This window comes from Xenia sp. Carnegie-2017, unplaced genomic scaffold (assembly GCF_021976095.1).
Source record: "Xenia sp. Carnegie-2017 unplaced genomic scaffold, XeniaSp_v1 HiC_scaffold_22, whole genome shotgun sequence".
Taxonomy (NCBI): Eukaryota; Metazoa; Cnidaria; class Anthozoa; order Malacalcyonacea; family Xeniidae; genus Xenia; species Xenia sp. Carnegie-2017.
This window is the reverse complement of record NW_025813485.1, coordinates 3,749,121-3,763,492: the sequence shown is the minus strand read 5'-3', so window position 1 is coordinate 3,763,492 and position 14,372 is coordinate 3,749,121. Positions and strand designations below refer to the sequence as shown.

The 14,372-nt window shown below is 31.5% G+C and overlaps 1 protein-coding gene across 1 annotated transcript; it reads right to left on the bottom strand.

Annotated features, from left to right (window-relative positions):
• Positions 1-628: 628 nt before the first annotated feature.
• Positions 629-13,775, bottom strand: LOC124446493 (26S proteasome non-ATPase regulatory subunit 1-like). Its single transcript, XM_046997338.1, is given in 34 exon segments — positions 629-1,016; positions 1,189-1,264; positions 1,357-1,407; positions 3,331-3,453; positions 3,759-3,842; positions 4,244-4,336; positions 4,486-4,655; positions 4,824-4,926; positions 4,996-5,055; positions 5,122-5,178; positions 5,352-5,466; positions 5,764-5,828; positions 5,911-6,066; positions 6,407-6,466; positions 7,757-7,833; positions 8,113-8,136; positions 8,139-8,162; positions 8,246-8,306; positions 8,529-8,602; positions 8,741-8,840; positions 9,017-9,095; positions 9,172-9,260; positions 9,617-9,754; positions 10,447-10,593; positions 10,952-11,020; positions 11,157-11,222; positions 11,469-11,546; positions 11,615-11,677; positions 11,804-11,905; positions 11,908-11,954; positions 12,069-12,174; positions 12,280-12,343; positions 12,713-12,830; positions 13,604-13,775. Coding segments are annotated over 34 exon segments (2,838 nt in total). The 5' UTR covers positions 13,623-13,775; the 3' UTR covers positions 629-936.
• Between the last annotated feature and the right edge of the window lie 597 nt (positions 13,776-14,372).

The window sequence follows — 14,372 nt, the reverse complement described above, 5'->3', positions numbered from 1 at the left end:
ATTGCCACACTATGCATGCAGGGAGAACAACCTCTCAGAGTGAGATATCACGCATAGAAATATGTTAGCCAGTGGCATTTAATCACAAAGGCAATATTTGCAAAAAACACAAACACATTCAATTCTAAGAAGCACAACAATTCCAGGCGCATGTCGAAGAACTTCTAATTAGTATATAATTTCGTCTTCATGAGCAAAGTTAACGTAAAAGAAGACAATTCTTGTTACAATAGCGAAGTTTTTTTACACATCTGCTTATCAAACAGTGCTTATGATAATATTTGTGAACTTGAGCCGTACGACTGTTGCCATATGACAGTAAGGAGAGAATTTCCCTATTGAGTATCATATTTTATCTTGTATATGCTTCTACATTTGTTAAAAAAATATTCGTTAATCTACAAAATGATGAAGCACGAGATAAGGAATAAACTACATTGAACGACCTTGATGAGATAAAAGTTGCCGCACTCCAAAGAAGGAAAAGATCCGGGACATCATTTGCTTGGGCGTATAAATTGTCCGAACCATTGACGTGTATATTACAGGCACCGCGCATTCCAAAATAAGTTTGAGGCCGGAAAAGACCATAGACCGCCATATTCAACAGTTCTTAAGTTGACTAAAATTGAGACTTGATAGTTTTTAATCAACTATTATATCCTCCACATATAATCTGGGGAAATTTTGGTCAAAACTCTAGCATGCATCCAGTCTTTTAGTTAAGACGAAAAAAATTTAAATGTGGAGTCCACATAACTATATTATAATAAACAGTAAGTTTGTTAACAATTCCACCCACAGAAGTTGAATCGCAAAACATTTTACTCGAAATAAGTATGTTTGAATGTAATAGCTTTAGATCTTATTGTCATATAGAAACAATACCAACGAAGAGATAAAAGGAAAAAACACATCACCATAATAATGTTCTTTTTAATCCTCATCAATATATTCAAAGGGTTCAGGAGGCTCTGGTTCATCATCTTCGTCGTCCATAGTAGGATTCTTAGCAGCTGTAAAATAATCATCCATCAGATTATGTTGCCTACTTCAAAAAATATAATTAAATTGTTCAAACAGAAAGTCTAAAAATCAATGAAAAGTTTGGAAAAAGTTGGCTCATTTTCCGCTGTTCGAAAGTATATTCAAACTTTGCTTGTTAAAAATTGTAAAATATTACTAAACCTGGCAAAGGTTCAAGAAGTTCTTCTGGCTCGTCCAATTTTGAGTTTCTCATCATAATTATGCCACCGACACTAACCTTCAATATAAATAAAAAATAACAAGTAATTTAGCACTTAGTACAAAAATTACGAGTAGAGTTTTGCATAATCAGGATTTACAAGCACTTACAGGTTTTAACGCAGAATATCGACTGTCTTTCGCCAGTGACACAAGCTTGAGCTAAGAAACATCACCACAAATAAAGAAAACATATCATAGAAAAACCTTATTACAAAACAGTATATTCTGATAGAGTACATGCTTTTTCAATAGTATCCAAGTAAGTGGGACTTTACATACATTGTTAACTTGACATAACGTGATAGTAAAATAATAAACAATAATCTCATATAAGATTAAATACACCAATAAACAACAAACTTAAAGCATTAAATAAACCAATAAACAATGATCTTATAAAGCAAGCATTGAACAAACCAATCAACAATGATCTTATAAAGCATGCATTGAACAAACCAATAATCAATGATCTTATAAAGCATGCATTGAAGAAACCAATAAACAATGATCTTATAAAGCATGCATTGAAGAAACCAATAAACAATGATCTTATAAAGCATGCATTGAAGAAACCAATAAACAATGATCTTATAAAGCATGCATTGAAGAAACCAATGAACGATGACCTCAAGCATTAATAGCAATTTCATGTTCAAACGCAATTAATGTTTATTTTTAAAATTGATTTTAAGAAGAAAGTACAATCCTTCAAAATTCACATATTGAAATTTTTAAAAATGTAACTTTTGAATATTATCAAATTTTAATTTTTTTGAAAATAGCAATATAATACTATAGTTGAAGTTGGAGTATCATAACAAATATTGTTATTGAGTTTAAAATGCCTATTTTAAGTCTTCTAAATATGTTTAATGACTAATTTGCAGTTTTCATAGTAAAAAATGAAGCAAGCCACGCAAACAAATTTTGCATAAACATTACAAATACTAATCGATACTTGACACATATGTGATGTCCGTTACCAACAAAACTCTCATTTATTCAAGGAAACAGAGTATTAATTTGAATGTTGCTCCAAACTATCAATCCTGAATATTACAAATGTCCATAATTAAATAATTTGTGATGATGTAAAGTCGTTCAGAAGAAACAATAGTTATGGATAAACAACTGCATTTAACTGCATGTCTAATCGAATGTAATGTATGCTGCATTAATAAATATGCAAATTATTGAAAACTGAGTTAACTCCTAAATACCACACATACATGATGGTACTTAAGGAGTCTCAGTGAGTCATTCTTGTCAAATTTAAAATTATTTTTAATAAAAATCGCTCAGTCATTGAAATGTCTACATTGGTGGTTGACAAACATGCTATTGTCTGTGACATGGAATTTTCCTTAAACACACCAATAAACAATGACCTTAAATAATACTGCTGGCACGTTTCGATAAATTTCATTGTATTACCAAAATTAAAGTGTAGATGATACAAAAATTAGTTACCTTAAATATAAGATCTCGTAAAACTGCAAGAGACTCTTTTTAACATCAATATTTGCAACTCTGGCGTTTCATATGATATGGAAATTAAGAACTTTATATTTACGTATTCGTTTCTAATAGATAGATAGCTAGATGTTTTATTTCATAAAAACATTGCAGCTAATAGGCTGACTTGTGTTTACATTTACAAGTTTGAAATATATTAAAATTAAAACACTTTAAGAAATTCTAGATTAAGTGTAAATTGATGAAAAAAAAAACACGGTGATGAGTAATTTAATTCCTTTTATGTATTCAAAGTATTTTTAAAACGGCAAGTTTGAAATGCAGCGCTAAATTTATGATTAGATTCAAGAATCATAATAAAATTTTCATTTTACTTGCATTTGGTTTTGTTCAAGTCCCACTTCTGTAATAAATTGAAGTGCAGCAAAATCTGATGTGTTTCCTTTAAATTTAATTTTTCACAATAAAACATTTTCGCATTTTACTTATTATAAACTATTTCAGTATCTTCACAAGATGAAAAATTCAATACAATATGTTCAAATATAAGTCAAATTTAAGCAGTAAAATAAATAAATGTATACAAATGATGTAATACAATCAAACCTGTGCTTGCATAACTCGTGAGGGATTATCTAGAACTTGTATGTCTGGCTCAGCTTCTTTCTTGTTTTCACTTTGATCTTTCTTGTTGACATTTAAATCTTCAGCTTTTTGAGCTGGTTTATCCTGAATGGCGAGATGAAAGAAAGATATAGCAATGTGTCTCTCATTAATATTCAAAAACTATGATAACGCAAAACACCCATAGCTCATATTTACTTTATCATTTTATTTGTATATGCAACGATATGATATTGTTGACTACGTAGTATGAAAATCAATGCAAGTGATAATATTTTAAGCAAAACCAATTTGGAAATAAATAAATGAATGAATGAATGAATGAATAAAAAATAATTGGGCTATTAATTTTTATAATACAAATTCACTTTTCGCCTTGCACATCACTATTATAAAATTGACTGATTTACCACATCCATTGGCTCCTCTTTTTCTGCACCATCTTTCTTCGTTTTTTTGGCTTTTGATGAAAATGATAATACAGCTTTTGTTACCTAATAGAGAAATGTATGATAATCATAAAAAATAATAACTGTAGTATAATATGTAGAAGTCTGAAGTGACAGCGAAGTATGTTCAAATAAGTATGACAAATGTAAGACAGCGATGAAACGTTCTGTAGGGATGACTCATGATTGAGGAGTTATGTATATAACTACGACAGAGTAATTTAGACACGAAAGTCCCCATATACTATGATATTCGCAGATAATAATGTGGTATGTCTTGAGAATAGGGAGCATGCAGAGACTACTTTTTTTGAGAGTTGGAGTCTTGTTTTAGAAAGTAAAAGAATGAAAACAAGAGGAAAGAAAACAGATTACATGTGTGTGAGTGTGTTGGTCTCAGGGTTTCCTTGTTCAATAATCCTATATACACATTACGTAACGCTAACCTTCTCTCTCTCTTCTTTCTTCGGAGGTTTCAAAGCTTCGGGGTAAGCAAATAAAGACGGCTTGGCATTAGAAATAAATTTCATTTTCGGCATCTGCAAACAGCATAAACATTTGAATGTTTTAGTTTTAAAGTGTGTTTGAGCTTAAAAATGCGATGTAAATGACATAAACCTCATTAGGAAGAAATATCAAGGCACAAAAAAATATTTAAAAAAAGTTTATACGTAAAAGCACACAGTACCTTAACATCAGAATTTAAGCCAATGAGACATGTAGGTGTAAATGCCAAGGATATAAAATGAGTAAGTGGGAACCAGTACCAATAATGTGTGAAAACCAAAAGACCAACAATTGACATCATGTGGGTATGACCAGCGCGAGATTGAAGAGATATTGTTACATTTCGACCTCCTAAAACGACAATGAACACAATGAAAGTAACTTGCCCATCACTGGACGCTAATTCACACAATCAACATTGAAATGGTTAACGTGGACTGTTGATTGTAAGACTTAAACATTCTTCCTTATTTTCTTTAATATTCGCATGGAGTTACAATTTCGACTAAGATGACAAACCAGCATCTAATATTCCTTGAGCAATGATTGAACCAAATTTTGCCATTTGATCCTCGTGTTTGTCACCAATAACCTTAGCATATATTTCACGAAACTTAGACACCTAAATGGAAAATAAAGAATGACAATTCTTTGCACGGCTGAATCAATTTTTTCGAAAAACTAGCCATACTTTGGGATTTGTATGATCGTTATGTTGTATCAATAAAAGTGAGCTGGCAACCAGAGCACCCTAAATTTTAAAAATGTAGCTACAGTAAGGAATGAAATTAAGGATATAAAAATACACCAGCTATACCTGTCTAACATAATTGACTGGATCATTCGTCATTGGTTCAACAATGTTTACCGCTTCCTAAAATTATAAACCAAACAATAATACACAACACAATGCAAAGGAAAAGATAAAGGCGGAAGAGATTAAATTGAAAGACAGCATGAATTACGTAAAAGTTAAAGATCGAAGTGCTAGTTATGAAATCCACACATATATTATGTCACATTGACGAAAAAGATGTTTATATGTACCTTCAAGCCAGTTCCAGCACAAGATATCCCAAGGGCAATAGCTGCTCCGTATCGAACATGAGGATTATAACTTTCAGACAATAGCGACACAACACTGGGACATTGTTCAGGGGTTCTGCAATTAACGTTTTGATTTAAAGAATACAAGATAAACAGCCAGGCAAAATTTCTTTTGATTGGTCAAAGAATTTAAGTATTTATATTCTTAAGTATTTTGTCATGCTTTTATTGTGATATGTCATTTAATTATGAAATGATCACCAAGACTGTAAAGAAACTTCACTTTCGTTGGTATTAATTTACACGCTGCATCATTCTCAAAATTATTCGTAGAATAGTAGCCACAATTGACGTTTTCTGCAGAGCACAAAACCCAAAGACTTTTGCATTTTTCTCTAAGACGGTTCCTTACCTGAACATCAAAAATCCTAGAGATACGACAGCTGCCCTTCGTACATCATCGTTAACATCGCTGACCTAAATATTACATCGTACACATGTTATCCGTACTTCATGTAATGCACTTCCAACAGATTCAATCGTGTACAGAAGAACATACCGCAACATGTAATAACTGTTTTATAGCTTTATTATTTCCAGTTCCACAATATGCCATAGCAATTGTATACATGCCACAAATGCGTAAGTTTGGATCTTTATCACGTGATAAATCATCAATAAGAGCATCCGCTTCTTCCATACGAGAATACATTACCTAAATTTCACCATATCATTCAGCTCATACAACAAACTACTTTGTATGACGAGTTCCATTTTAACCTTCCATTGAAATTATTGTAATCATTTTAAGTTTGATCTGCTATTTCATTAAACACAAATGAATGAATTTCCCAAATAAAGTTAATTTCCCTAAAAACAGCAACTGGGACGCTTTGCTTCAAGACGATACAATTTACAAAAACATTTTATAACATGCAACGTAGTAAAACGTAGCTTTATATCATTTTCATTGTATAGTTACATTCAGAATATCATGTGTTGCCGTTGAAAACAGAATACGTATAAGTTAGTTACAAAGTTTCTGAAGGACTTACCAAAGATATACCAAGAGCCAAGCCTCTCAGAATTTTCTCATGTTTTGTTTCACGAGCATACTAAAACAAATAGTGCATAAAGTCAAAAGTTTAAACACATTTTGTTAGTTAATTGTTGCAGATCCGCTACACTGCCAAGTAAAGGGTTGATTGACATCTTCAACGATAATCTAGTTGAAAAAATCACCATTCTTTAAAATCATATTACTACATGGCAATGTAGTAAATCATCAATATGAATCCCATCAGCAAAGTAAAGTAATAAATTTTACAGAAGATAACGTTGTCACCCACTTTTATTTCACAAATTGTATAAAGTTTTCAATATGTGACAGTATGTTTGGGTTTATTGGTCTACCTTATGCACCAAAACGATTGCAAATCATTAATCATCAATCGTTGTTGCAATGGTGAAAGGAAAGTACAGTAAAACCTGTATTAAACGGCACCGTATTAAGCGGTCACCCTTTTTTAAGCAGTCATATAGCAAAGTCCCGAAAATTTCATAGTATAAACATTATTAAAGTTACCTTCATTAAACGGTCACCTCTATTAAGCGGACGCGGTCACCTTTTCCAATGTCTCAAACTTAATTTTCATTGTTTTGAAACTGTATTAAACGGTCAGGTTTAAGTAATTACACCCGATAGTAAAATATACAATTAATATTTTTTCTGGAACATGTCACTTATATTGTATACAGGTCTTTATATTGTATGTATCTTCCGTAATGACTAAAAAGAGCCAGCAATAGTTTCTGCTTGTGCGGACGAATTACACCAGCAATTTCAACTTTTAATACGTCCCTTCAGCCATTGACAAAAAACATATCTCCAAGAAAGGGATATACGCACGGAATTTATTAGTTATAATCACCTTCTCTGTTGACACGCTTGCCATTGATTATTTTTCAGCAGTTTGTGCCGTGACATTTTTATGTGTACTATTTTTAATTTCTAGTTCAAACTAAAAAAAATTGCTTAATACAGTGTTGCCATTTGGCATTTATGCTAAGGAACAATACCGATTGGTTCAAGTTTAGTTGTACGAAATATTACACGTAGCTCGTCTAGTGATTTCCCTGAAGACCTGTATAAAGCGGTCAAACTGTCTTAAACGGTCACACGAGAAATCCCCAAGGCTGACCGCTTAATACAAGTTCTACTGTACCACAGATTAAAGATACTAGAAATATAGTTAATGTTAAATTTGCTGATCAATCATTTCTATACCTATGCAAACTTAATCATGAAAAACATCATTAATACTAAAGTACAATTCCACGATTTAGCGTTTTATATAGCTATATGTTCAATTTTAACAAATTTTTTGAAAAACAATATAACTCACCGCGACCATATCGTCGATAGCTGTGGATGAAAAGGATCCTAACATAACTAAACCCATGGCTAACCCAGCAGCTTCTCCTGTTCATCAACATATTGAAATAAAGTTCTGGTTGAGAATTTGACATATGCTAACATTTGAACACAATTTAGCGTTTCTCTCTTTATCCTTATTTACTCAAAAATTACATGAAAACATATCATATAAACTTAAGCCATGGCTCAGCTATAATTTTCATACACAAACATATATTTGTCAATACTGTAATAAGTATTCCGTTAAAATTTGAAAAAGGCAGAAATTGATCGTTTGCAGCAATATATAAAATTTAGAGCCAGACATTATTGAAATACATTTACCTGCTACGGCATCGTCATGATAAAGTTGTCTTTCAATTGATTGTAAATATCTAGAGGAAGAATAAAATAATTAGTTATAACTTTATTGTAGCTTTTTAATATACATCCATTAAAATATGTGAATGCAGCATACCTTCTCTTGCAGTTCCCATTGCAGCTAGTCCTAAACCAAGACAGCCTCCATGACGGACCATCTTTTATAAATAAACAAAAATATTCATTCAACGATTTATCAAAAAAATGAGATAAAAGAACGAAGTAAATCTTTTCCATTTAGTTTGTAATTTCTATCATTGATTTACACTGTTGAAAAATGCTAGTTCTATGATGACATACAATAATATTCCTAGAATATTGCTCATCCACACAATCTAAATTAATGTAGGCATTTCATATTTTCATATTGCTCTACGTACATCACTTGTGGCGCTCTTTAGTTGCTGTAAAATATAATCAATTATTTTTTCTCCATGATTTGCATGAATGAGACCTAAATAAAGATATTCGTATTTAGCAGGAAACGTTGCTATACATATGGTACTGTACATGATAATAAGGTGTACATATGGTCCTGTATACGACAACGAGGTATATTTATTTTAAAATGAAAAGCATCATGTGTACGAACCTAATGCATACAGTCCACCGCCTTCTTGATATGCGCTGCCGGCATTGGAGTCTTTAGGAAGATAAGATGCCATTAGCTTTAATGCATCTTGCTCGTGACCCTGAAGAAAGATAAAAATTGCTTCGTTTATATTTAGCAGTAGATACATTGTTTGCTAGATACTAAGTGTATGAATATCTGTGAATAATTATGGCAAAGTAAATAGAAAACGATGCAGTTATATACATGAAAATTTATCCAGTTTTACAGAAGAATATTACAGACACAGAAATTTACCCTGTGAATGACACCCAAGCTTGCTGTCGCCGTAAATTTAGCCCAATTTGTTGCTCGAGCAAGCCACTCGAGATTATTACTGAAATATCAAATTATATTAGTAAATAAAATGATTTTCTTGAAATATTTTACGACATTGAAAATAAATTGACTACCGAAGAAAAGTATCTGTAGTGGTTCCACAATGCATAAGAGCATTTGATATAACAGTTGCAGAATGGCACACTGAATTCCTCGATGCATCCTTTAATGACACATCAACATTTTATTTAAATTCAATGTAACAATGGCAGATGAAAATCTAAACTCCTTGATACATCTTTCGTACGACATATCAAGACCATATATATCTATGACAGCATATTTTTACATTATACGTAAATAACATTGCAGTTGAGTTGAAGTTGTTTTATAGCTAAATACGTAAACATGATAAAATTATAGCCCGGTTTTAAAGTATATGTTATCTTTTTTTATTTTTAAGTTATTTAAGAACAGATTTTTGCTCTCTTCCACTATCGACACCAATTATTGTAGTCAAAAAAGCCAAATAGACACGATGGATATTTTCATGAAGTGGATATAGCAACGAGTAAATACCTTTGTGTTCTTTAGAATGAGTAAATCAGCATGATTGTTTCTGATCAAAAATTCTAAATGAAATCCAATTGTCGTCTCCCCACTAAGGATATCCTGCAAATGCTTTACACGATCCTCTAATACCTTGTCAACTCCATTCTACAAAATAAATGTAAAGTGCAAAGGACATTCAGGTGTTATAGATAGGATTAGGAGGTATGTATTGTTGAAGATACACATGAATATATGAAGATTCCTGGTATCAAGATGATACCTACGATTGGGGAAAAAAGGACATTTAGGTGTTATAGATAGGATTAGGAGGTATGTATTGTTGAAAATACACATGAGATTATGAAGATTCGTTGTATCAAGATGATACCTACGATTGGGGAAATACCAAAGGTAACTAGGATAGGGATTTGTGGAACATACCAATGTCCCGATATACGTAAGATATTGAGGGATACCTGGGATTGAGATAATAGTATAGGTTGAGAATGTACCGTGGTAAGATACGACTGATAAGAAAGATACAGGTCAGAGTTTGGTATAATATCTAGGATATGGATTCTAGAAGAGGATACCCAGGATAGGATTATTGAGATTAGAAGGAAATCTGAGAATGAAAGAACAAGTAATAATTACATTAATGCAAGATCAAGAAAAAGTCTAGAATTGGTATGATACCTAGTTTGGCAAGTGGTATACAGAGAGAACACCTAGGCTAAGTTTTATCAATTTGCATCTCGACTACTTATTAATGAAGAGAGCAACGTTTTCAAAAATGATACGTACATTATTGGCTATTTATGATTCACTCAAAGAATTTTATATATACATATTACTACCTTATTTATATGATTATCTTCATCATTAGAATCATTAAAGAGAGGAATTTCCATCTTTAAATTGTCAATAACTGACGTTAAAAACTGTTGCGTCGCGTTTTCATAAAGATCAAAAGCAATTTGGTAAGCCATCAACGTCTGATCTTTCTACAATAATATATAAAACAAGTTTCAGGCAAACAAATGTTTACTGTGAAATACACAAGAAAACGTTTAATGAACGAGTTTCTTGCACGTTTGAAGGTCTTAAACCCACATCTGTATTCATTATAATGTTTGCATAAAAGAAACTTTTGTTTTAGAAAATATCAACACTTGTTTAGAGAAAGAAAGTTGGCAGTTTCATGTTGATCTTTATTTTAGTATAGAAATTGTTGTTCGAGTTTTATCACAAATATGTCATCTTCACCAAGTAGGACCATGAACTTTTTATTTATGCATATAAATAAATAAAATAAAATAAAATAATGGATATGCAAGGGTATCAGCATTGCACAGTATATACCTCATTATCCTTAACTAATTTGTCTAAAATATGGACCACAGACTTCGCATCATCAAGAAATATGCAGCACTATCAAAGAAAAAGACTGCTATAATAAATTTACACAACTGAAAAAATGAAGGTATTAAAAAAAATGTTAACTCCCACCTCCTATCCACCGAAAGGACCTAACTAAAATACAGTGTATTATTATCAATAAACAAACCTGACAGACATTGATGTAGTCTGGGGTATCAAGACTTAAATAAAGTTTCACCAGCACTTGCAAAACCTAAATGAACAAAATCATACTAGCCAATAATCCTTTAATGTGACAATGATATATCTAATTATAAAGAATGGCCAAAGAAGGTGTTTACCAGAAAAGAAAAACAAAAGAAAAGAAATTTAAGAGCACTTTATAAAAAAGGAGCAAATTATTCAAGTTGACATAGTTATTATAAATTATACAAATATTTCATAAAGGTCAAAAACATATATGTGCATGCATTCTAAAATAAGTTTGGCACCAAGTCACCTCATTACGAAATTGACGGCTTTGTATTAATGACATGCAGACTTTCAGACTGTATGAGAGCATCCCAGGGATGTCAACCTGAGTAGAGAAATAAAAATTCACATGAAAAATGATCAATGAAACCATACTCAATTTTCCAAGCTTACCGATTTTAAAATAGCTTGTTCAAATATGTCCAATCGCCTTGTTTCCAATGAAATACCAATGGCCTAAAGAAGATGGATAGAAAAGTAAAAAAGCAAATTGTAGCTATATATTTGCATGCTGTTTAGAAGCAAGTTATATGTGAAAAATATGTTACATAGTTTTAAAACAGAGCATGAGTATTTGTTGACCTGTTTATATTTTCCATCATCAAAACATCTTTGAAACATTCTGTTAACAACTGCTTCAAGCTTTGGCTCAATCACAATTGGTTTTCCATCTTTGACTGTACACCTTCATAGATCTTAACTCTTTGTTGTGTGTAATGATCTATGCACTTGGCTAAAAATGTAAATATTTCGATTGTCAGATATAACAGCAATAAAACAATTACTTTACAATCAATCAAGCATTCTCACAAAAAAAACATTCAAATACAGTATGCTTAATATGTACCAATAATTGTTTCAACAAATTCAGAATGGCCATTGACATCAAACATGTTTCCAGCACCAAGAGCAAACATAAGGCTATCCTCAAAGGATCCAAGATGATAATAAACCTAACATAAAGAAACATGTGTAACAGCTTTGACAAATTATTTTGCAATGAAAAAATACCATTTGACAGGACAACAGGTCTTTATTTCACATTGTTAAACAATTACCTTTGATGCAATAAGTGCCGCAAGTTCTCTTGATTTAAAACATTCATCTTCATACAACACTTCACTAAAATATTAAATCAAGAAAAAAATTAATGAAGTTTTCTCAATTTAGTTTATCTTGTTTCCTCTCCAACACAAATGTAAAATTTATCTAAATTCTCAATGAAATGGAAATACACAACAGTCGCACATGCAACACATTTTTCACAAGGAATAGCTACAACATATACAAAATGACCAGTTTAGTATAATTTAGTAACCAACGTTGAAATATATCTAGACAATAAAAAGTTTAACAGATGTGTGATGATACTCACTTATCAATAAAATGACCCAAATGGTAACATATATTTCGAAATATGTAACAATAGAGGTGCATAATGGTGTAGAAAGGAACATGATATGTGTGGTGTACAACACAGATTTCACTTACATTTTCTCCACTGCCTCAGATATTTCAGCCCAAAATTCATGGACAATACTGTTTAATTTTCTCAAAGCAAATGCTTTTAGCTCTGGTTCTCTTTCGTCGAGAAGAGCAAGAATACCAGCTGAAATTAAATTTATGTGATAATATTACAATTTAAGAAAGAATTTTACCTCTATTTACATTTCTACTCAACATGGTAAAATACTGACAAGACATTGTCAAGTCATCATTAAAGAATTCTTTGATGAGGATTCATACTATCATATGCATATCAATGTATGTAGTAGCAATGTACATTGGATTTTCTTCAAAATGTAGCTTTATGTCAATTATACAAGAATCATGGAGATTTAACTGATAGCAACTCACTGTTACTGCCTAGATTAAGGCCATCATAATTATCAAATCATAGGACTCAATGCAATGTCACTATTCCTATGAATACTATCAACAACTTTTGAAGATAAGCTGTTGATATAGTTGCAATGTAGACTTGGAATTGCCAACTACATGACTCTCGCAGTTTACAAGGTCTACAAATCAATACTAATCATCAACAATAAAAACTTTAAAATAATTAACCAGTAAGAATCTTAGATATGGCAGCGACACTATAAAATCAAATAAAATACAAGCAACAAAATCACAATCTAAAAACTCGCAATCAACAACGGCATTTTAACACTAAAATTCACATTTGTGTTCCTTTAGACAATATTAAACTGGCAAAGAAAAAGCATCGCGACATTTAAGCAATATGTCGATTATCTTCAGCTTTAATTTGCTTGATAATCAGTAAGAAGAATCGAACAAAGGGTTAAACGAAAAGGTTGCCTGACTAGATTTAATATTTTTTGTCTCCATCAAATTAACCCATAAAACTTGTTAACTCACCTGCAGAAGTTAGAGTCATTTTTACTGTGCTTTCGGACTATATATTTTCGGACTAAAATTCAATGAATTCCCCAACATTCAATTCAAAATATATACAAAATAAGAACCAAAATTGACATAGAAAATTGATGCACAGTCCAAGTTCAAGATTACTAATTGAGCCTGCGCACTATCAATATTGTGCATTACTTTATGTAAGTACGTTCAAGTCGACATTAATAATTTAATAAATATATTTTATTTATCCCACAAAATTTTTAATCTTGTGGAATTATATAATTCATATTTTGAATAATACAAATTACAAAATAAGCAAAAGTAATGTACGAATGTATACGAAAATGTTCTGGTTAAGATTTAAGAAATGCTGATCTCTGAGGGCACAAATTGGCTTTGTGATGTGGAATGTTAAAGACGGGAATACGTGTAATTGTCATTTTTATTTATTAATAGTTTACAGTACTGGTATTTTTTGATGTTGTTTATGGAAATTAATATTCGCATTTTTAAATGGTGACTTTGCCATCTTTATAAACGCTCCTGGTTTACGATAAAATGGCATCGTATTCTTCATATCAAACTTGGATGTCGCATGAAGATAAGAGTCATGGAGAACTTGATATACCTCAGTTAGTAATCACTTGTGCGATAGCTGTGATGATACTGACTGGGTTTGGGATTATTCTTTATGGTTGTTGTACAACACCAAGTCAACGATGTAAATGTCGTTGTCTAGACAAATGTAAAAGTCAAAATACTTAATCACATC